Below are 23,103 nucleotides of genomic sequence, written 5' to 3'. Positions count from 1 at the left end.
AGACACGTTTATCCAGATCACAGCACCCACTCCTTTGAACTGACTGAATATATCAACTTTCACAACTGCATACGTAAGAGATAATGTACAGTTAGAGGGTCATTACCCCAATGTTATTCACTGTATTTTGCATAACATAACGTAGGCCTACATTATCTGTCAGGATATCCAAAATGTAGATGTGTTAACTGCTTCATTGGAACAGATTTGGAGAAATTTAGCATTAGATCACTTGCTCAGCAGTGAATGGGTGCCGTCAGAATGAGAGTCCAAACAGCTGATAAAAACATTGCAATAATCTACAAGTAATCCACACAGCTCCAGTCCATCAATTAATGGCTTGTGAAGCGAAAAGATGTGTTTGTAATAAACAAATCCATTGCTTCCGGCTAAAATATGAGCTCTCTTTCTATATCATTGCATCTGAATCAGAAACTAAATATAAACAGATTAAGCAATCAAAAATAGTTCAAAATGGTTATAAACATATGGATGTGGTGGATTTTAATGTGAGAGGACAACAGGGGATGTACTTTTTTTCACCAGAGAGAGAAATCATGGATTAAAGACTATTTTGGAGAGACTGTTTTAAGTTAAAATATGCCTTGATGGATTTATTACAAACACCCAGCTTTTCACTTCACAGCATTAATCGATGGACTGGAGTCTTGTGGATTAATTGTGGATTATTGTGATGTTTTTATGATCTGTTTTGACTCTCATTCTGGCGGCACCCATTCACTGCAGAGAATCCATTGGTGAGCAAATGATGTAAAGCTAAATTCTCCAAATCTGTTCTGATGAAGAAACAAAGTACATTTACTTCTTGGATGGCCTGAGGGTGAGTACATTTTCAGCACATTTTCATGTTCAGGTGAACTATTCTTTCAATTTTCTTCCGCTAAGCCACAAAATAGTGAGTGAATGCACAAAGGCAGAGGAGTTCCAGAGGAAAAGACGGATGGGTGAACAATGAAAGAAATAAATGCACTTGTGTTACAGGCTTTAAAGTGCCTTGTTCAGAGTAGCCTAAAAATACTGTCCATTTTCTTCAGCACAAATGTTCTATACATGGTTAACTGGGAGTAATACAGGAACTGCTATTCTTAGGTTGTGCGCCACATTCTGCGTCATTACTACTGTTATTATCTTAAAATGGACCAAGTTAAAGGTTAGTGGATTTGAACCAGTGAAGAATCCATATGTGACCCTGGACCACAAAACCAGTCTTAAGTCGCTGGGGTATATTTGTAGCAATAACCAACTACAACTACATTGCATGGGTCAAAATGATCAAATTTTCTTTTATGCCAAAAATCATTAGGATATTAAGTAAAGATCATGTTCCATGAAGATATTTTGTAAATTTCTTACCATAAATATATCAAAACTTAATTTTTGATTAGTAATATGCTTTGCTAAGAACTTGGACAACTTTAAAGGCAATTTTCTCAATATTTTGATTTTTTTTTGCACGCTCAGATTCCAGATTTTCAAATAGTTGTATCACGGCCAAACATTGTCTGATCATAACAAACCATACATCAATTGAAAGCTTATTATTCGGCGTTCAGATGATGAATAAATCTAAATTTTGGAAAAATTGACACTTAAGACTGGTTTTGTGGTCCAGGGTCACATATAAGAAGTAGGAGATAACAACGTGTCCAACGAAGACAAGATTGATAAAAATGCAATGTGACCAGGTAGTGGATTTGTTCATTTATTTCTTTATATTGGAGCCCAGCATTATGTAAATCCGCTACAGCTTGGTCAACAAGGCCAAAGACACACAGTAAAGGCAGTTTGCTGTTTTTCAAACCCGTAATGACAGTCACATCTTGATGCTTTCGTTCTAAACCTAGAACTGGGAACCAAATTGGTTAATTCATGTAAGTGGTAATGATATCCAAGTGTGGGGTTCATCTCCTGTTGTTCTCTTCTACATTTTGTTTAGGTGAAGTTGTTGAAGTCTTTGATCAAGGAATGCATGTTTTCAACTATGCTGCCACTCTGCTGTAACGTTTTGTATATCCTCTACAAGCTATAAAAATCTAGGTAAATAATAAAAAAGGAATCTCTGTAAAAAATGAGAAGAGAAAAGAAAAGAAAGGAAAAATGAAGAGAAACCCATCCTATAGGTCAGCTCCATCGTCATTTGAATTGAAACGTGCGAAGGGGTGTACAGTATTTCCTTCCCATCACATCCCCAGGCTGTCTTACAGATTGCCCGAGCTTTAAGGACCTTTGGAAGCTCTGTTGGAATCATATTCAGTGTTGACTGGCCATATATTATTATTCAGCTCCTGTAAAACACTAAAGAGCCTTTCACACCTGCCAGTGGAAAAAGTGTGCTGAATATTGTTTATTCCTATAGAGCGAACGCATTTTATTCTATTAGACCATGAATGTGGTCAGTGTAATATAAAGAAAGTGTGTAATGTGGAAAAATGTATCAGTTGAATTGGACTAGCAAAACTTTTTAGTCTGAAAAATATCCATTTGACAATAACATTTAATCTTTTTTGCTTGTTTTTAGGTATTTTCTTACTATTTGGCTACATTTTTATATCTAGTAATGATTAATCAATCTGAATACCGGTCTTCCAAAGGCCCTTCCTCAGCTTCTGTGAGCTGGACAATTTAACAACAACTCTATGAGCCTTTATTTAATGGATTAGAATACCAGCTTAGAACTTACTTCATACTGTGCAGTACATACTGCATACAGTACTTCTTCCATTGAATTTGAAAAATGTTTAATCCCTTAATATTTTGCATTTTGAGGGGATTTCAGACAAGATTCACCTCTAAATTATTCATTTATTTGTATATAAAGTAAAGCAATTATTAGAAAGAATAATATTTTCATATTATTTCAAATTAATAGCGTTTTAGTGGCACTTTAAACCTTATAACCCCTCCAAAAAGCTCTGTATATTCATATTTTTTTGCATTTCCCATTAATTTCCCTTGGTGAAGATCATAAGTATGATTTTCCATTTAACGTTTTTCTAATAATGTCCACATTTATTTTTCATTTAGTAAGTGCCACAAAAGTCACCAAGTTTTGTACCATTCCGATGAAGTAAAAAATTCAAACATTTCAAAACATACATTTTTTTTTTTTTTCTTTTGGTCCACATGAGAGCTAATTCAATTTTGGGTAAAAATGGTCTTGTTTTAACGTCAAAATGTTTTATGCTAAAAACTACTGCTAAAAATAACGCTGAAAATGCAAAGTCAAACGCATTGCATTGTGGGATATGTTATTCAACGCAGTGTTCTCTAACAAATGTTGTAGGGCATTTTAATGCTGTCCGCTGTATACAAACATATACTGCAGTAAGAGTAAGTAGCATGCTGGTATGCTATTCAGAACATAGCCTATATCTGTAATCACTGCCTGTCTGGTGACTTCCTCTCCCTCGCATTTTTCCTTCCTTCTCAATCCTCTTTGTTTCTATGGGTTTAGCTCCATTGAATTCTCTGTTTCCAAACTATATCTCTCTATATAAATCCATTCCACCCCCTGCAGTCTGAATCCAGTCCATACTATACAAGGGCTTTACAAAAAAGCTAACTTTAAACAGCCATACAATGGCTAAACATAAACCATATCTCTACCATGATGTGTTAATTCATTACATTTTATTCCAGTGTGTTGGAGTTGTCATTGTTGTTAACGTTTTAGTACTAAAAGTATATTTAGCAGTGTTAGTTGATGACAGAGGTGTGTAGGAGTGTGTGTGTAGGTTTAGAGTATGGTTTTGAGTGTGTGAGAGCGTGCTAGCCGCTATCGGAGGACGTGTGTGGTGCGGTAGAGGGTGATCTCCGTCGGTGTGCGGATGACGCCCAGGAGCGTTCGGAGGTCTGCGAGGAGGGTCGCGTGAGAGTGAATCCACGCTGGGTCAGCCCGTCCAGCAGGTGGTGCTGTTGCTGCTGTATGGCTTGTGAGAGCAGGCCAGGCAGAGCCTGCAGACTGCTGTTTATGGAGTCCAGTTTTGCCTCTAGGTGACCGATCCGCTTTTCTAGCTCCTCACTGCGCTCCTGCAGCTCTGACACCAGGTCGTACATCACATTCTGTGTCTGAAGAAGTGATAAGCACAATTAGTACACAAAAAAAATAAGCACAAATCCTGTGTTGTCCACTGGCATGGAAAAGCAAGAATATTTTCTGACTACAAAAAGATTTTAACAAAATATTTAAAAACATAACTTTTAAAATTACAAATTACAAAATACGTAAAATTCCCATTGTTTGTATTGGTCCAGACACACTTGCATACTGTATACTATTTCACATACTATTTTAGAGGTGAACATGGTCCAGTTTACCTGAATTTACACAGTACTCAATAAGTATATACAAGCACACAAAAGTTTGTGGTTCGGCAAGATTTTTTTTAAAGTTTCTCACCATGACAACTTTATGACTATTTACTTAATCAAAAATACAGTTAAAAAAATTGAAATATTGTGAAATATAATTACAATTTAAAAATAACTGTTTTATATCTGCATATGTTTTAAAATGTAATATATGCAAAGCTGAATTTTCAGTAGCCATTATAGATTATATAATAACAGACTGCAGTATTTGGTGCTGAAAACAGCTGTGCTGCTTCATTATTTTGTGGAAACTGTTCATGGAAAACATTCATTTCAGGGTTCTTTGATGAATATAAAGTTTAAAAAAAGGGTTTAAAATAGAAATATGTTGTAACAATATGAATGTCTTTAATTTTACATTTGATCATTTTAATGCATCCACGTAAAATAAAAGTATTAATTTCTTTAAAATAAATAAACAACGTTTTGCACTTTGGTGAACATAATATATGGATTACAATCATAGTCATACTAAGGCTTAAAGTCCTTGCACACCGAGTCCAAAATTTTCGTATACATTTTTCGTATTAGTCATCCTTTCCCATCAAAACGCTTGCTACGGATACGAAAATGCAGAAAATCGAATCTGGTCCGATTTTTTTTTTTATGACAGATGAAAGTTTCGGAGGCAGTGTGTAAATGTGATTGACACAACGTGAGGTCGTATTTATTTTTCAACGTGCAAAAATTTTGCACTGTACACACCTTTGCTAAGTCCACCAGCGTGTTTGCTTGATCATTCAGCTTTCTTTGCTCCATCTTCACACTTCGCAGTCTGGGAAAAAAAGAAGCCAGGGAGCAGGTGGACAGGCAAAGAGAAAGTGATGTGCCACAAGGAAAGAAGACACACAGATATACAAGGGAGGCAGGAGTTTACAGAGGAAGGAGCACAAAAGTAAGTGCAAGAGGTTGTGATGGGGTGTCAATGAAAAGAGTGGGGAAATTAGCAGGGAGAAGAGAAAGAAACAGAGTTTGATAATTAGGCTGAAATCTAGAATGCAAAATGTGTCACATTATGAATGTTCTTCCATTAAATGATGTGCCCACATGCAAACATTTACATTCCAGTTCGGTCCAGTCAGACATGCAAACTTATTCAGCCACAGGAAGTAAAATAAAAAAGAAGGGGTCGAAAAGAACAATTGAGACATTGTCCTAAAACTCCATAAGCATATGGATCTGGTTTTTGTAATACTACCTCAAAGTCAAGAAACTGTGCTGCAGAATTTTTTTAGATGGTGATCTGATGCATATAGAAACTCTCAACAAAATATAATGGACAGCAATGAAATGCAGTTAGATATTATGAAGTAATAAAAGCATACTGTTAAAGCAAATGTTACTTTATACACTTTTTAATATACATAAATTTACATATATATATATATATATATAAATATAAAAATAAAAAATGTATTCAATTATTCAATTCATTACATATATATATATAACATTTTCAATAATAATAATAATTGTATTCATTTCTATTTAAAATTAAAGGCTTGATTCAGAACTACATTGTTATTTGTTTTGTCAAAAATGTGAACTCACATACTTCATGTTTGAATTTATATTGTCAGACAAAACCTGAAAGTCAAGTGAGCTTATGTTAATCACAGACTTCAATTTAATTGTAAATCATAAACTATAATTAGCTATTTTAAAAACCCATTATATTTTTTTTGACGTCATGACTAAACAGCTTTATTGTAGCAAGAACGGTTCAAAATGTGCAGAAGCACACCCCATACACCACCTTTGCCAACAGTGTGACGGCATACAAATATTATCAATAGGATGTAGCATAAAACAGTCATTATATAGTGTCAGACTGGAGCTGGTGTAACGTGGAAACAGATGAACTGATAAAGACACAGAATGGGTGGACACACGGTTTGTGCTCCATGGTAATGACAGATGTGCTAGCAGTGATGCATTAGCATTAACCTAATTTCAGTGCCTATTGAATTCAGAGAGCTAACACCAGAAACTCTCTAGATACACATAGCTGGGCTTTCCTCTATAGGAAAGCTCAAACAAAACCCGGAAAGGAAAGTGGAGATGGCGAGGAGAGTTAACTGTAGAACAAGGAATTTTGTCAGATCTTACAACAATTTCTTGAGAAAAATGCTTGTCAGTGATACTCACATGTAGAATATAAACATAACGTGATGGCTTTTCGTGCCTTATTCAAACATACTGTAAATGTCTTCTCCAAAGTTATCCAAGCAACCTAAACCAACCCCAACCAGCTATTTGCTTCAAACTCTCCCCCTCCCATCGAAAAACAAGTGTGCAAAACTCAAGTGTGCAAGCTTTATGGAAAATAAAAGGTGGACACTTTGTACTCTTGCACATGTGCTTGTACTGTTTCGAAGATGAATTCTCAATTTTGGGAGGGCCAAAATTGGTCTGTTTGTTTCTGTACCCAGACCTCCATAGTTCCCTGCACTCCAGATGCAACTGTTACCTTCTCTGCAACACAGGCCGATTTGCTGAGTTTATGAAGCATTTCATGTGCAGATATTTATAGAATTTTATGATTGTATGCATTAAGCAAGGGAATGTTTATGTGGTCTCGTAAAAGTGAAGGCCAAATACATTATAAACGAATTGTTGTGCTCAGCAGTTGCGCTTTCGCTTTGACTGCATGCCAAACAGAGGCAGGACTGGCGATTCACATCAGAGAGCCTATAACACGGCCAGAAAATGTTACCGCACTTAAAGGATTAGTTCAGCTAAAAATTTAAATTCTCTTCATCGTTTAATCAGCCTTATGTCATTCCAAACCTGCGTGACTTACTTTCTTCTGTGGAACACAAAAAGAAAAATTGGTATAATGCACTGGTCACTCTTTTGATGCATAAGCTGCTACTGTATTTATTTCAATTATTTAAATGATATAACTAATGAATTAATTTTTGAGCTGAGGTACAGTAAACATAAAAGTAGTTTTATTCATTATTGTATATTTAAAAAAATAATAACAATATTAATAATTAATTCAAATAAAATTATTAAGTTTTTAACTTGAATTGAGATACATGAATCAGTCCTGAGTTTTTTTTGTTGTTGTTGTTAATTTTGTTTATGACGATAAATGTAGATAATATTATACAGTATTATTAACTGAACTGTAAACACTTAAACTGAGGTACAAAAATACTTAAGGATTTATTTTCCCAGTTAATTTTGTTTGTCAACACATGTAGCTAGTGTTATATTAATTAGAACTTATTAAATGGTCAACCATTTCATTCAACTCAATTCAATCTGATTAAAATGAACAATTCACAAATTAAACATCAGTGTTTTTCCTCATAAACTTTCACGTTCTTGAATAAAAAAAAAAACTGTTAAATTAAAGATGTCATATGCATTTGGAACAACACAATGTTGAGTAAATGACAGAATTGATTTCTTTTCTTTGGCGATTTGTCCCTTTTAAAAGTGAACCGACCAAGGGAAAGGAAACGAGTACTAAATACTGAAGTTTGTGTCTAAACTTCCCATGCTGTCTAATAACATTCACATTTTGTATTTCTCTGAAAGTATCTCAATAAGAATGATTTGCAATAGATTTGTGTTTGCAAGAAAACACTGCAGACCAGCAGACTAGCAGATTGTTTTAGTCGTACCACCATGTACAATCTAAAAGACTGTTAGTGCAGTGCGAGGTTCTGTGGAAATCTGGTACAGGCTAGATGAATGAATTTCTGACATTGTGGCATCTGATAAATTTGAAGCTGAGAAGATGTGAAGAACCTTTCCCTCCAAGTACCTTAACAGGTTGGTAAACCATGTAAATGTAATTCATCCAAACACCATTAATGGATATCAATGTTAAATAAAAATGGTGCCCAGCTTCAAATGTTTTCAATGTTCATCATGTTGGTTGATATTGCTGAATAAGACTTATAAAAATGAAAAAGGGTTCCAATGGTAAGGAAAAAGAGAAGACATGACTTACTTCTGAGCTCTGCAGTGATTTAAGGCAAAACAAATGGAACACAGAATACATTTTTTTAAAAACCTCAAGTTGCACACCACACCAAAAGACTTTCAAACTTTTATGAGTGACTTGAAAAAAAACAACAAGCTGTAATTCGATTTGCATCGCCAGGCCATTTAGCAACATTTTTGTGTCACTTCAATTTTTCAAAATATTGAACAATATATATGAAAAACATCTTCTCTCTCATGCATCCAGGTTACTGTCCACACTAGGGATGTCACAATACCAAAGATATTTCATTATGCTCCATAAAAGTTTCAAAGCATAAACTAATATGCTATGAAACACACTCTTTTATTTAAAAAGTGAAATATTAATATAAATATAAACAAATTAAATGAAAGCAATGGCATGTAGCCTTCGAGTATATCTCAATTAAGCAAACAAATAGACAGTCAGCAATAAAGAACAAAGAAATAATTAACAGCAGTGAGTGGTTCTCTCTTCTTCTTTGCCAATATTACTGTTTGATCAATATTAACATGATAATAGGCAGTTCCAATGCACTGGACTGATATTGTGAGAATTTTTTTTTTTTTTTACACTTACTTAAGACAATCCTAATGAGTTTACATTAACATCTCGCCAGGACAGTAATTTTTAACCAAAAAGTGCATTTGGTCATTTATGCACACAATTATGTCTGATATACTATTTGTGTACTATCCCCAACTTCTTTTATTTTCAGCATCAATATTTCATCCCATGATCTGACAGGTAAAACTCCCAAGATCTTAAAATGCTGTGGCAATTAATTAGAAAGGAAATATGAGGTTGAGTCTATTCAGTCTTAAAGGTTCAATTCCGTTTCCAAAACTCCATATAAAAAAACTTTGAGTAGATTCCCTAAATTGGAAAGTGAGAACTTGAACTAAATCCAGTTTTAAGCACCATAAAATGTAGATTTATATGTCATCTCATATAAAATACAAATGCAGACAGCACACGTAGCAAAAGGAAGATTACAAAGATTAAATGTTGCAAAAATACGTACTGGTGAATGGCCTGCAGAAACTTGCGCTGATGTTTCCGGACCTTGGCATGGTCAACCTTCTTCACAAGCTTTGTGTGTTTGTAGATTAGCCATGTTTCCCTGAGTACATTAGCAGCCGTGTTTTTCACCTGTGAGCAAATGAAGTCCAGATAAGAAACTTATATTAAATATTTTAAAGGGATAGTTCACCCAAAAATGAAAATTCTGTCATTAATTACTCACCCTCATGTCGTTCCAAACACACAAGACGTTCATTTAACTTCTGAACACAAATTAAGATATTTTTGATGAAATTCGAGAGCTTTCTGACCCTGCAAAGACAGCAACGCAACTGACACAAAGAAATTGTTGAATAAAATCAACGTTTTTGTTTTCTTTGCACACAAAAATTATTCTCTTAGCTTCATAACATTACGGTTGAACCACTGATGTCACATGGACTATTTTTATGATGTCCTTACTACCTTTTTGGGTCTTGAACGTGTCAGTTGCGTTGCAGTCTATACAGGGTCAGAAAGCTCTCGGATTTCATCAAAAATATATTAATTTGTGTCCTAAAGATAAACAAAGGTTTTACGGGTTTGGAACAACATGAGGGTGAGTAATGACAGAATTTTCATTTTTGGGTGAACTATCCCTTTAAAGGGTTACTCCACCCCAAAATGAAAATTTTGTCATTAACCACTTACCTCCATGTCATTCCAAACCCGTAAAAGCTTCGTTCGCCTTTAGAACACAATTTAAGATATTTTGGATGAAAACCAGGAGGCTTGTGACTGTATGCTGTTTTTCTTCTTCGTGTACAAAAAGTATTCTCGTTGCTTCATAACGTTACGGTTGAACCACTGATGGCAGATTGACTATTCTGACTGTGTTTTTTATACTTTTCTGGGCCTTGACAGTGCAAATTGCTTGGCAGTCAATGGGACAGTCACAAGCCTCCCGGTTTTCATCCAAAATATCTTAAATTGTGTTCTGAAGATGAACGTAGCTTTTAAGGGTTTGGAACGACATGGGGGTAAGTGATTAATGACAAAATTTTCATTTTGGGGTGGAGCAACCCTTTAAAACATCACTACAGCTAGTGCAGACAGAAAGACGTACAGTATGTTTGGAAACTTACTACGCCATAAAAATATTCAAGTGAATCCTCTTGAAATACAGCATTAAGTGCTACTAGTTGGAAGGTTTTGGTTAATTAACGATATGGGTGAGATATGCTTGCCAGGTTTTGTCTAGAAAATTATCTCATCAAGGGAATGTTGGCTAGTTTCCACAGCTTATGCAGCATCAACATTTGGCCCAAAGTGCTTTTAGCAACGAGTTTGACTGCTTTGTTTAACATTTATTTTATACTTACTTGGTTTTCACTTAGCTAAAAATCTGTATATTAAAACATGCTCACTCTTTTGCAGAGTTGAGTGTCCATCATAAAGTTATGGACATGCTTTTCAGCCTTGGTGAGCTCTAGCTTCCTGGCTACGACAGCCACCACTAGGGCAGTGCAACCGGCCCCCTGAAAACACACACACACAAACACACGACACAGATCATAGCAAAATCACTTTTTAAATGCAGTTCCTCTATAAAATGGCTTCACAGCTTGATGGCGTTATGGCTGAGCGGGTATTAATTACAGTAAAAAAAATATGCGGATAAACTCACAAGGGTGTAAATGTCTCAAAAATAGAATTTTTATATACAGTTCCTCTACAAAATGGCTTTATGGCCTGATGATGTTATGGCTGAGTGGACACTAATAACTGTAAAAGTATATGCAGATAAACTCGCAAGAACATGAATGTCTTAAATGTAAGACTTGTGCATCATTTGTACATAATTAGTAGGGTAAAAGAGAGACGCACCATGATTCCAGTTAGGAGACACACTCCCTTCCCACAGTATGTGTTAGGCACCATGTCTCCATAACCAATTGACAGGAAGGTTATGGAGATCAGCCACATGGCTCCCAAGAAGTTACTGGTGACTTCCACTTTATCATGGTATCTGATGAGATAAAATGACAAGAAAACGCTGGGATTAATTTGATAGAGTGACTAATCAATACCTTATAGGATAAATTTGAAGTCATCAAAGGGTGCCCTCAGTACGTGTTTGTAAAAAAAGAAAAAAAGTACAAATTGTACTTAATTCAATTAATATAAATTATGAGAAAAAAAAAGATTATTTTAGATTCAGGTTAAATTGAGATTATTTAAATAATTTAAATCAATTAAGAAATATAATAGTAGCTACAAACAAAATGAACTAAAGAAAAATACTTGAATTGATTCTTGTACCTTAGTTCAGGTTAAAAACTAAATTAATGTATTATTTTGATTATTTAAATAAATTATTATAAATTAATATCTATAATACTGGCTACATTTATTTTGAGGAACAAAATTAACCTGAAGAAGATACTTAAGAGTGATTATTGTACCTCAGATCAGGTTAAAATGCTAAAAGAATTAATGATTTAGATTATTTATATAATTTCAACAATTTTAAATAAATTAATAAATATAACATTAGATAAAATAAAACTTACATTTACATTAACAAGCAAAATGAGATTAAAAAAAAAAAATACATGTGAATCTTGTATATCAGTTTAGGTTAAAATTCTTTTAATAATTTAAATGCATTTAAATAAATTAATAAACACAATAGTAGCTATATTTTTCTTTACAAACAAAGCCTGGGAAAAAAAATACTTAAAGAGTTACTCTCGTACCTGAGTCCAGGTTTTCTAACCCCTACTTAATACATTGTGCTGCTGCAATCATATTTTCATAGATTTTCATTGATTTGTCTCATACTAAATGATATACAAACAGTCCCCTTGAAATTTGAGCAGCACTGCACATCGACACTGTTGCACAGCTCAAATATACAGGTACACTTTGCATTAGGGGTTTTTGAGAAGCCCAATTACATTTGAAGGGTAATCTTAAAGGCGACCTAAAGTGCAATATCAATAAGTATTGAATGCAGCAGCATATATCAATATTCAGGCCTGACCGCACTGGATAAAAAAGCGGACAGCCCAAATATAAATCAAGGTGCCTTTGTGTACGTAATTTCAAAGGAGTGCTGTCCATATTCTGCTCGTATGAACGAGAGGGCAGCCAGGGCCCATTAGACGGCTTGCTCTTGTTCCCCAGTGTTCTAGCTCAGTCTGGTGTGGAGAATGCGTCTGTGTAAAACTATTGTGGAAGTCACAGTCCATTACACGAGCATAAAAAGGGTATATGGAAAAACATGCTGGCAGTGTAACCAAATCCAAAGCTGCCATGAACTCAGATAATGCACTGCTCTGACTGTATGGGGCACATAAGAGCGTTCAGGCAGTCGATTTCAACCAAGACACTTTAGCATTATCTCAAATCAGAGAACTTCAGAGAGCTTCACTTGTACATGTCACAGAATCTTAAACATAGATTCGACCCATACAGAAATTTACCACGGTAACTGCCAGTTACTACAGTAACTGCTACTAGAATAAATCCATGGTTACTTGGTAGTTGCTGGTAAAAAATGTAAATAAAATGGCAGAAACATTCTGAAAGCTTCGCACAGTAGCAACAATAATCGCAGTAACTATATTTTTGGTGACACTTTTGGAGGTTACCATGGCAAATTTCTGTAAAGGGAACAGCATACCATCTATGTCGATTCTTCCAGCGTTCATAACAAAACAGTCCACTCAGTTCCAGAAACATTCACCCCAAACACCAAATGTAAAGAATAAAACAATTAAAAAATGATGAAGATGTCAAAGTTTCAGAACAAGGTCTTCTCTTGGCCTCAAATCCATGTTCCATCAGCATGAACAATATGTCCATGTGCTGACTACGGAGTAACTCTACATTTATGTTTGAATTAATCAATCAGTGAGTGTCCAGCTTCTATGCCCATGAATTTAACTGAGGACTCATTAGCTTGAGTGCTATTAAACGAGGCCTGTCGACTAGCCTGCCGACAAATGATTTAAAGTGAAGAAGTAGCTGTGGCCATTTAGGGGTGAAGCGAAGGGAAATACAGAGTCTCGGAGGATTCTAAAGGTGCTGATAAAGCACCTCTCCCTTCCTCCGACAGATTCATCCACTGTAACTCTTACACAAGACAAGAGAATACAGAAAAATAACAAGCTAGCATGACACCTGACTAGCACATTAGCTTAGTTGGTGTCCTCAGCACTTTTTCGCAACCACACTGCAAAAAAATCAATTTTCTAAATCTGTCTTTCCAGTAACAGTATCCAGGCATGCTTAAAACAAAACTATATAGATGTTTTTCAGATAAATGTATCTTAAGTATATAAAAACCACGCAAATTTTGTAAAATTTATTCTCAAAATAAGAAAAACGGGGTAAGAAAAATAAACTTAATTGAAGATATGGGTTTCAACAACTGCGGACACTTATTTTTGTAAATGTGGAGATTTTTTTAATTAGACAAATGTTTTAATTGTTTTATCCTTGTTCAAGATCCAGATTTTCAGTAAAATCATAAAAACTTACATTTTTATACTTTTCTTTAATTTATGTAAAAATATGCCAGTCTGCAGTTGTGGCATTATTTGCATCATGACCAACTGATAAAGTTTTACCTTAGTGAAGCTATTACCATGCAAAACAAAGAAAAATCACTAACACAACCATGCTGTACTTCTTTGTGGAAAAAAGTGTGAGAAATGAAAGTGTGAAAAGATAATTAAAGGGGTGATTTTTGTACCTCAGATCAGGTTTAAAAACAAAATGAATTAATTCATTTTAAAATTATTGAAATAATTTAAATTACGTCATAAAATATGACAAAAAGCATAATAAAAATAATATTTTTTAAAATCTATAATCATTAAACATCTTTTATTCAACAGTTTTCATAATTTTTATTTCATTTCTATTTTTTAATGTGCGTTAAAAAAAAAATAAAATAATAATAATTTGCATCATGACCAAATGATAAAAATGTACCTTAGTGAGATATCACTACAAAAAAATGCTGTAATTTTGTGTGGGGAAAAAAAGTTTAGAATACAATGCTATTAAACTCTATGGTGAAAAAGAAAAAAACAGCAATTCTCTTTTGATGCATTTAAGTCAGCAGTTAAACTTTCTTAGTAAACAAATTAAATAAACTTATAGGGATGTGAAAAGTGTGTCTATATTCTATAAGTCAGGGTTAAATGTGGCCGTAGTTGAAGAAAACCCATATGTGACCCTGGACAACAAAACCAGTCATAAGTGTCAATTTTTCGATTTATACACCTACACACATCTGAAAGTTGAATAACTGGGCTTTCCATTGATATATGGTTTGTTAGGATCGGACAATATTTGGCCGAGATACAACAATTTGAAAATCTGGAATCTGAGGGTGCAAAAAAAAAATCTAAATACTGAGAAAATCTAAGTTCTTAGCAATGGATATTACTAAACAAAAATTGAGTTTTGATATATTTACGGTAGGAAATTTACAAAATATCTTCATGGAACATGATCTTTACTTAATATCCTAATGATTTTTGGCATAAAAGAAAAATCAATCATTTTGACCCATACAACGTGTTTGTGGCTATTGCTACAAATATACCCCAGTGCCTTAAGACTGGTTTTGTGGTCCAGGGTCACATATACACACTATGGACAATTGTTGTGGTGCAGTGCAGTGAAGAAATAGCGGGTGGATGACGTAGCACATATAGTCTAATGGGTAAGAACTGGACGCATGAACCTGGCTAAAGGGCTCAGGATGACCTGATTAGCATAGCTGTGCTGCTCTCTCTATGTTTATGGGTCATGATAACAAACTGGATCTTTACTCTCCCCTGAGGTCTAGGTCAAGATGGTATCTTGATAAGAATAGCACTTTAGAGCACCAGAAAAGGTCAAATATCTGACAGCGCTTTAGGAAAAGAACAGGCTGCCATGAACATGATGACCACCATGTTGACGCATGGTGTCAGCTGCGTGAAAATCCCAAAATCCAAAGAATGACTCAAAAATGTAATTACCCAACGCTAAGACCACTCTTTATCAGAGGCTATAAGATGACAGACTATTTATAGGACAAAACACATGGATCTGAATTTGGAAATAAACAGAATTTGGGATTTCCAGGATGCCAGCAATTTGCCGTTTTGCCAGTATAGCTCATCAAGAGAGATGAGCAGAAGCTAAGAGCCAAGTGACAGTTTTTCCTTGCAGATCACAGACTCACTTTGGACCCCTATCCAGCAGCAGCCATGTGGGAGAAACATAGAACAAAACCGTGAACAATGAAACACGCACACATCCGCTTGCCAATGATATCACATTTAAAAGCAACAACATTGGGTCTTGACCAACTGCGTTGGAAGGAAAGAACTACATAAAGGAATTATTCACTCAAAAATGAAAGATCTGTCATTATTAACTCAAAAAATGTTATTTTGAACCCATTAGACTTTCTCTTTTCTGTGGAAGCATATCCTGAGTTCTCGTTATTATATAATAAAAGTGAATGGGGCCTTGGCCAGTCAAGCTTTAAAATGACTAAAAAGGCACCATAGAAGTATCGAACAGTCCATATATGTGCCATATTCCAATACTTCTGAAGTCATATAATAGCTTTGAGTGAGGAACAGACTGAAATTTAAGACATTGTTCCCCTACTTCTAATACACTTTGAAATGGATTAGAAAAGCCGTACAGACAACAAATACAGCCTGCCAGCTTTTTGGATCTAGGTTATAATTTTGATCGGTTCATCACACAAATTATTTAATGACTTCACAAGACAGAAATAGTGCATGAGTGAAATGTGGCACTTTTATGGTGCTTGTTTTGTCGACCTCATTCACTTCCATTATATGAAAAAAAGCTATTTTCGAAGATTTTTCATCAGAAGTTCACATTCTGTGTTCCACACACTGAAAAAAAAAAATGGTGTAGGATTTTGAAACAATTTTTACTTTTAAAATTTTTTATTTACAAATTAATTGTGAAATTTACTAGCAATTTCTAAGAAATTGCAAGTAACAAATTAAACATGAAATTTTAAAGTAGAAAGACTGATATAGAATTTCTTGTAAAAACTACTCCAATAATCCTTGCAACTTCAAAAAATCTGTAGCACTTTACAACAAGTAAACTATACTTATATAGTTTATAAACTATACTTGTTAACTATATTTAATGCTTTAACTAACATAATGAGTAAAACATTGTTACAGTATATATTTATTTTTGTCAACGTTAGTTAATAAAAATACAACTGTTTGTTGTTAGCTCAGGTCTATTAAATATTAATAGATACAACTTTTGATTTTAATAACGTATTAACAAATGTTGGAATCAACATTAACTAAGATTAATAAATGCTTTAAACGTATTTCTCATTGTTACTTAATGCTAAATTATGTAGTTAACTACTCTTTGCAAATGGAAGCTTACTGCGAAGTGTTTCCAAAAATCTTTTTTACAATGTAGAATGAGGAAAGTTAGATCAACATGAGGGGTGAGTTCATTTTTAGGTGGAATATTCCTTTATTACTGCAGGTACAAACAGTGTTTCTTCAGAAATCAAAGGTTTATCTCACCTCTCACAGACATGCACAGTCCAGGCAGCAATGATCCATGATGATATGCTGAAAACCAGCAGGACTGTGCCTGGGCAGATAGTCATCAAAGTCTTCATGACAAAGCGTGTGTTAAAGTTGATCTTATTGAGGGCTCCGATACTGCGTGACGAGGCGTCCGTAAAGAGCTTACTGTGCAGGAGCATGACCCGGCCAATCAGATACAGCCGCAGGAACATGGGGATGGAGAGGATGATGTCCACATCTGCATCCGCCACAGACGGGGTGTAGGTGAAGGCCAGGCGGGCGGTCCAAGTGAAGACGTACTGACCTGGAATGGGGTGGATGGCACACACCAGCAGCTCCAAAACGATGAACAGGATACGCTCGTACGTCATGGCTATCCGCCAGTCGTCTGCTCCATTGTCAACCATGAAGAGCTAAACGTTAGACAGAAACAATGAATTTTAAGGCATTGAAGGGTCCTGCAGGATAACTATGATCTTCATTGCAAAAAATGCAATTTGTCATTAAAAAATGCAAACATCTTTAATTTACCAGAAAGAATTGTATGAGAATTGATATCAGATATATTACGTATATATTACATACAATATATTATATAAAATTTAAATAATAACTATAATATAAATTATACATATTACATCAATAATTTCTTAACATTTTAAAAACAAGATTACATTTACCTGATTGAACTATACATGTACATATATGTACACAATCACACATATACACACAAATATTATACACTCACACACGCATATTATACACACACACGTTTGTTTTTGTGAAAAGTGGGGACATCCCATAGGCGTAATGGTTTTTATACTGTACAAACTGTATGTGCTATTGCCCTACACCTAACCCTACCCCTTACAGGAAACTTTGTGCTATTTCAGATTTTCAATACACTCCATTCTGTGTGATTTATAAGCGTTTTGAAAAGTGGGGACATGGGGTAATGTCCTGAAAAGTCACCTTCTCCTTGTAATACCTGTCATACCCTTGTCATTATACAAATTGATGTCCTCATTTGTCACAAAAATGCGCGAGCACACACACACACACTATACAGTTCTATCAGGTGCATTTACCTTGTTTTAAACATGTTTAGATGCCATTTAATAGACTAAAATTTATATAATATAAATTTATATAAGTAGTAATATTTCATAATATAATTACAAAAAATATAAACAAATAAATGCAAATTTAAAATGACAAATATATATGTCTATGTATATACACGCACACACACACACACACACACACACACACACACATACAGTATACAGACATATGAACATATGACATATAAACAGACATAATAAATTGTAAACAATATAAAGAAATATATTATCTGAAAGCATTCTCTGTGGTTTAAGTATTATGACTATAATATGGATTTCTTCTCTTTTGTTTCAATGATTGTAATGTATACAACCTGCAATCAGGAATAAAGATTTTTTAATTGTTCATCCATTCAGTAATTTGACCATCATCTGATGTTCCAAGTCATTAAATAATGCTCACAAAGCAACTGATTGACAGGCCTGTATTAAATTACATCTCCTATTAGCCATAAGCCCCACTTGTAATACCATCATTAATCAAAATCAGTGTCCTCTCTATAAAGACCTCTTAATGGATAGGTAGAAAAGCACAGACGCTGAATGCAGATATCAGGAATTACAAAAGCCAGGGCAAGTTTTCATTCTGCTGCTACTATAAGTCATTAGAAATTGGCATAAGTGCTTCCTCTGTAATCTTTTAGGCTCCTGTCTCAATCTTTGCTCTTGTTTATGGCTTCCAAAGCTGAGTCGGCTACTTACCTGAATCTCTCGTGCGTGGTACATAATGATCAGACAGAGCAGAATTACAGTGGAGAGGCTAATAAGGCATTTCAGTGCAAATGAATATGAGGATTCCTGCAGAGACAATGAAAAAACAACAACAACATTAGTTTACATTTTTATGTTCTTGCAGCTTCTTGCAACTTGTTTTTTGTGAATTTGATTCCCAGAGAATAACATTTTTTTTGGATAAAAGTGTCGACTAAAAGAGTAAATAGATTTATAGGTGACCAGAGGTGTAAAGTACTTGAGTAAATGTAACTAATTACTGTACTTAAGTATCTTTTCGTATCAAAGACATTAGCAACTTTTACTCTCTACTTCACTACATTTTTCAATGAGTATCTGTACTCTTTACTCCACTCATTTGAAATGAGTGTTGCAGTTACACATTACATTTTGAAAGGCACCTAGCTTTTCTGCAGCAGTTAATTTATACTACAAAAGATGTGATATTGCCAACTACAGGGCACTGAAAGTACTATATCTTGTGCATTTTGCCCTTACCCAAACTTGTCAACAAGGTTACTTTACGTCAGGGTTCCTCAAATCTTTCCCTGGAGGGCCAATCTGCTGCAGAGTTTAGCTCCAACCCTGATCAAACTCACATACCTGTGATTTTCTAATGATCTTGAAGACTCTGATTAGCATGCTCAGGTGTGTTTGATTAGGGTTAGAGCTAAACTCTGCAGGAGTGGGCCAGATTTGAGGATGCCTGCTTTACGTGAATGTGAGTTCCTCAGCCAGTAGTTGTGAATCACATATGAGATGAGATATATGATATATGAGATATATGAGATGAGGACATGACTACAGCTGGCAATGAGGCCGAAACCAGCACATCCAGTGCAAGAAGACTTTGACTTTTTAATTTTACTTAACATTATTTTATTTATCCGTTATACTGAAGAGACGTTTTTGAAGGATTGTTTGTTTTGTTTTTGCAATTTTGAGGTGTTCAGTTTTATTTTGGTTTTAGAAATGTAGCGTGATTAATCTCCTCACAAATCATCTCTTTCTTGTTTTTGTTGCGTTTTCTGTGCCTTGTCTTGGACTTTTATGTCACTTCCTGTCTCCCGGTGTTTGTAGTCAGTTTGTATCTTATCTTGTTCAGCTTGTCAGCCTCCTGTATACTGTATATACAGCCCTAGTGTTTCTTTAGTTCTTTGTGAGTTGTTGAATGTAATGGTTGTTCCCTTTGGTTGTTGGCTTATTGTTTGTTCTAGCTTTTCCAAGAAATATCTGCACATAGATCCTTTGACTCTGCCCGTTTTCCCCAGCTTCTCCACAACGTTACAGTTTTTGACTGGCATGTCTCTTTGACTAGTGCATCTTTGAGCCTATATTTAGTATAAGTAAAATACTTGAGTACTTTAAAATCAGATATTCTAATGCTTTTACTCAAGTTGTTTTGGAATTGGTGACTTGTAACTTGTAGTGGAGTAATTTTCACTGTAAGGTAGGCCCTATCTGTACTATTACTCAAGTATGGATTTCAGGTACTCTTTATACCTCTGTAAGTGACAGACAAACACCATTTCTTGACAGCTACTGTGTGTAAGAGTCTTGCACACCTGCTAGATGAAGCATACAGCAGTTTGAGGAGTTTGAACTTTGCAGGATTCGTGATTTTTTTTTATTTCTGTCTCAGTTTTTAGCAATTAGCATTAGCATTTTCAAGTTATGGAGTCTTTCAAGAATGGAAGTTTTGTAATACAAGTATTTGATTTAAGAGTTTAAAAAAAAGGCTTGTGGTTAATATTACTAGTTGTTCTATAACTAAAACCAAACAGTCCCACTTTCAAACTGGATTTCAAGCATTTTTTTAAATCTTGCTAAGTTGATGCTAAGAAGACTTTAACTGATCCCTTACAAAAATGAACCATGGTTTTATTTTAGTAAATGTGTAGTAACCATGTTTTTGGCATATTGATTGATTGTTTTTAATATTTTTACCCAGGTGCTGTGTAGTTTTTCTGCACTCTAAAAAACAAAAATGCTGGGTTATTTTTTTTTTTTTACCCAAATGCTGGGTTCAGCTTGTCATTTAACTGGGTTATTTTAAATCTGAATTTTACCCATGTGCTGGGTAGTTTTTCTGTAACTAAGCTGCTGGGTCATTTTTGAAAACATGTTATTTCATTTATAAAGTCTTAAATGTGCTGTTAATTACAGTATATTATTTTAGGCAACGCAACATACAAGGACGAGATGTCAATCAGCTAAATGCGTCAGCAGCGGTTGTTTCACATAATGGAAACGCCTTTTGCCTTGGATAACATAAACTGATTTTATTCAATATAATACTGAATATGATTTCATTTAATGTTAAAATGTGTTCTCTAATCTCAGTAGCCTACTGTTTTTTTTTTTTCTAGAATGCTGGGTAAAAGAGTTTAAATGTATGTAATATTGTAAATGATGCTGTATTCACCCAAATAAATTCAATTTGTCTTATATTTTTGTCCACAGGTGTTCTTGCTTATTAATAAATGTTCATCTTTTGATTATTGCTGTTGCCTCAAGTGTGATTTTTTTAAATTTCATTTTAAGCCAGCAATATAGTAAATTTAAAACAATAGTTGACTTCAATAAAACAACCCAGTATGCTGGGTAAAAACATTTAACCCAACCAGCTGGGTCAAAATAACCCAGCATGTGTTCGGTCCAATATTTACCCAGTGCTGGGTTGCCAAATAACCCAAGTTGGGTTGTTTTTAACCCAGCATTTTTTTAGAATGTACAAATACAATTGTTAATTTATGGTTACCATGGGTTAACTATTAACCATGTTTTTTGGTTTTATTTGTAGTAAAACCATGGTTAATTTCCGTAACAGTTTAGTCAAGCATGTAAACTCACAGTCTTGTGGAAGCTGTAGTTTTTATGTTACAATTTAGGCTTTTAAAGTACTTAGACCAAATTATAAGACATATAATATAAATCCCTCTATAACCACACAAAAGACCAGGCCAGGTTTACATCTTAACCTGGTCTGTTTGGCTATAGATGGATTTTGGCACTTTTCAGTAGGTCAATCTAGGAGCTCTAAGCCAAGTAGACCAAGGGTGCACAATCCTGTTCCTGGAGATCTACATTCCTGCAAAGTTCAGTTCCAACACTGATCAAACACAACTGAACCAGCCAATTAAGATCTTCAGCAGCACTTCATAATTACAGACAGTTGTTTTTGAGCAGGGCTGGAACTGAACTCTGTATTAGATCTCCAGGAATGGGATTGAGCATCCCTGAGCTAGACTTTAACCAGCTGGTTGAGGCTGTGATTTTTTTTCAGATGGGAAACATAGCTTGTGCTCTTAACTAATTCCAACAGATGTAGCCAATAATGATTTAACACAAAGTATACCCATAAGTCTAGTCCCTTTTTTCCCCACACACACAATCATGACTAGAAGAGGAACTAACAACAATCATCTCTTCCTGTTTCTGTCCTTCAATCTTAGCTGTGGTTCTTTCTCTCTGGATGACAATCCTCATTATGAGATCAGTGCAATTGGAGCTCATTAAACTTGTCCGACTCTGCTGATACACTGGAACATGATGTGCTGGCTAAGGCATCTAACTATACTTTAGGGGAAGTTAAAAAAAGAAAGCTCCACTCCAGGGATCGTCTAACTAACTTCAGGGCCAGTGATTCACTTAGGCCAAAAGAATCAACAAACAGATATACTGTAGTATCATATGAAATGACAACTTATAGGCAATGATTTTAAAGGTCAAACCAGCTACAGACCAGCAAATCTGGCTGATTTAAGCATTTTTGGTTTCAGAACCATATTTTGCATTGACAGATGGCCTGCTGTCATGCCAATATGTCGTTAGTGATAATATACTGTCACCATCTTTACTTTATGGCAAAAATGGCATTTTTTGAAGGTCTGGCGAGTACAACTCTAAGTGGAGATCTCTTGCTCTTTTCATAGCTGAGCCATTTAAGGTCCCTAAAATAATTCATTAAGGAAAAAATTAAGGGTAAGGCCTATTAGCTTGTTCATGTCCTTTCTGTATAGAAGCTATACCTTCGGATAAAAGAGTGCAAATACTTATATAAAAAATTACATAATGTAATTGTCAAGAGCATGCTATGATGATTTCATTGATTGATGCTCTCTGATGCCTCTATCCATTAAGGAAGTGCGCACAAAGTAGTCAATGTCAATGATGAATTTATCCTTTAGTGTCTTTAAAAGGTCATAAACAGATCACTCTTGGACTTCAATATGCTGCAGCATTTAATTAC

General features: G+C 34.8%; 1 protein-coding gene across 4 annotated transcripts in view; it reads right to left on the bottom strand.

Moving 5' to 3' along the window:
- Window positions 1–1,691: 1,691 nt before the first annotated feature.
- Window positions 1,692–23,103, bottom strand: part of kcnn1b (potassium intermediate/small conductance calcium-activated channel, subfamily N, member 1b) — a 37,789-nt gene continuing 16,377 nt past the window's right edge. For 3 of the 4 annotated variants that reach the window (XM_058785089.1, XM_058785088.1, XM_058785090.1), the window contains 7 exons: window positions 18,822–18,917; window positions 16,990–17,408; window positions 11,267–11,408; window positions 10,807–10,917; window positions 9,402–9,529; window positions 5,098–5,167; window positions 1,692–4,089 (listed from right to left, as the gene is read on the bottom strand). In XM_058785089.1, the coding sequence (XP_058641072.1) occupies window positions 3,790–4,089; window positions 5,098–5,167; window positions 9,402–9,529; window positions 10,807–10,917; window positions 11,267–11,408; window positions 16,990–17,408; window positions 18,822–18,917 (1,266 nt within the window). In that variant the 3' untranslated portion in view covers window positions 1,692–3,789. Of the gene's footprint in view, window positions 4,090–5,097; window positions 5,168–9,401; window positions 9,530–10,806; window positions 10,918–11,266; window positions 11,409–16,989; window positions 17,409–18,821; window positions 18,918–19,349; window positions 19,430–23,103 lie in introns of those variants that run through there. The other variant, XM_058785091.1, reaches the window with a different exon arrangement.

Source organism: Onychostoma macrolepis, chromosome 08 (genome assembly GCF_012432095.1).
Source record: "Onychostoma macrolepis isolate SWU-2019 chromosome 08, ASM1243209v1, whole genome shotgun sequence".
In the NCBI taxonomy this organism is placed as follows: Eukaryota; Metazoa; Chordata; class Actinopteri; order Cypriniformes; family Cyprinidae; genus Onychostoma; species Onychostoma macrolepis.
Note: the sequence above shows the minus strand (reverse complement) of the source record. Positions and strands in the feature narration are given on the sequence as shown.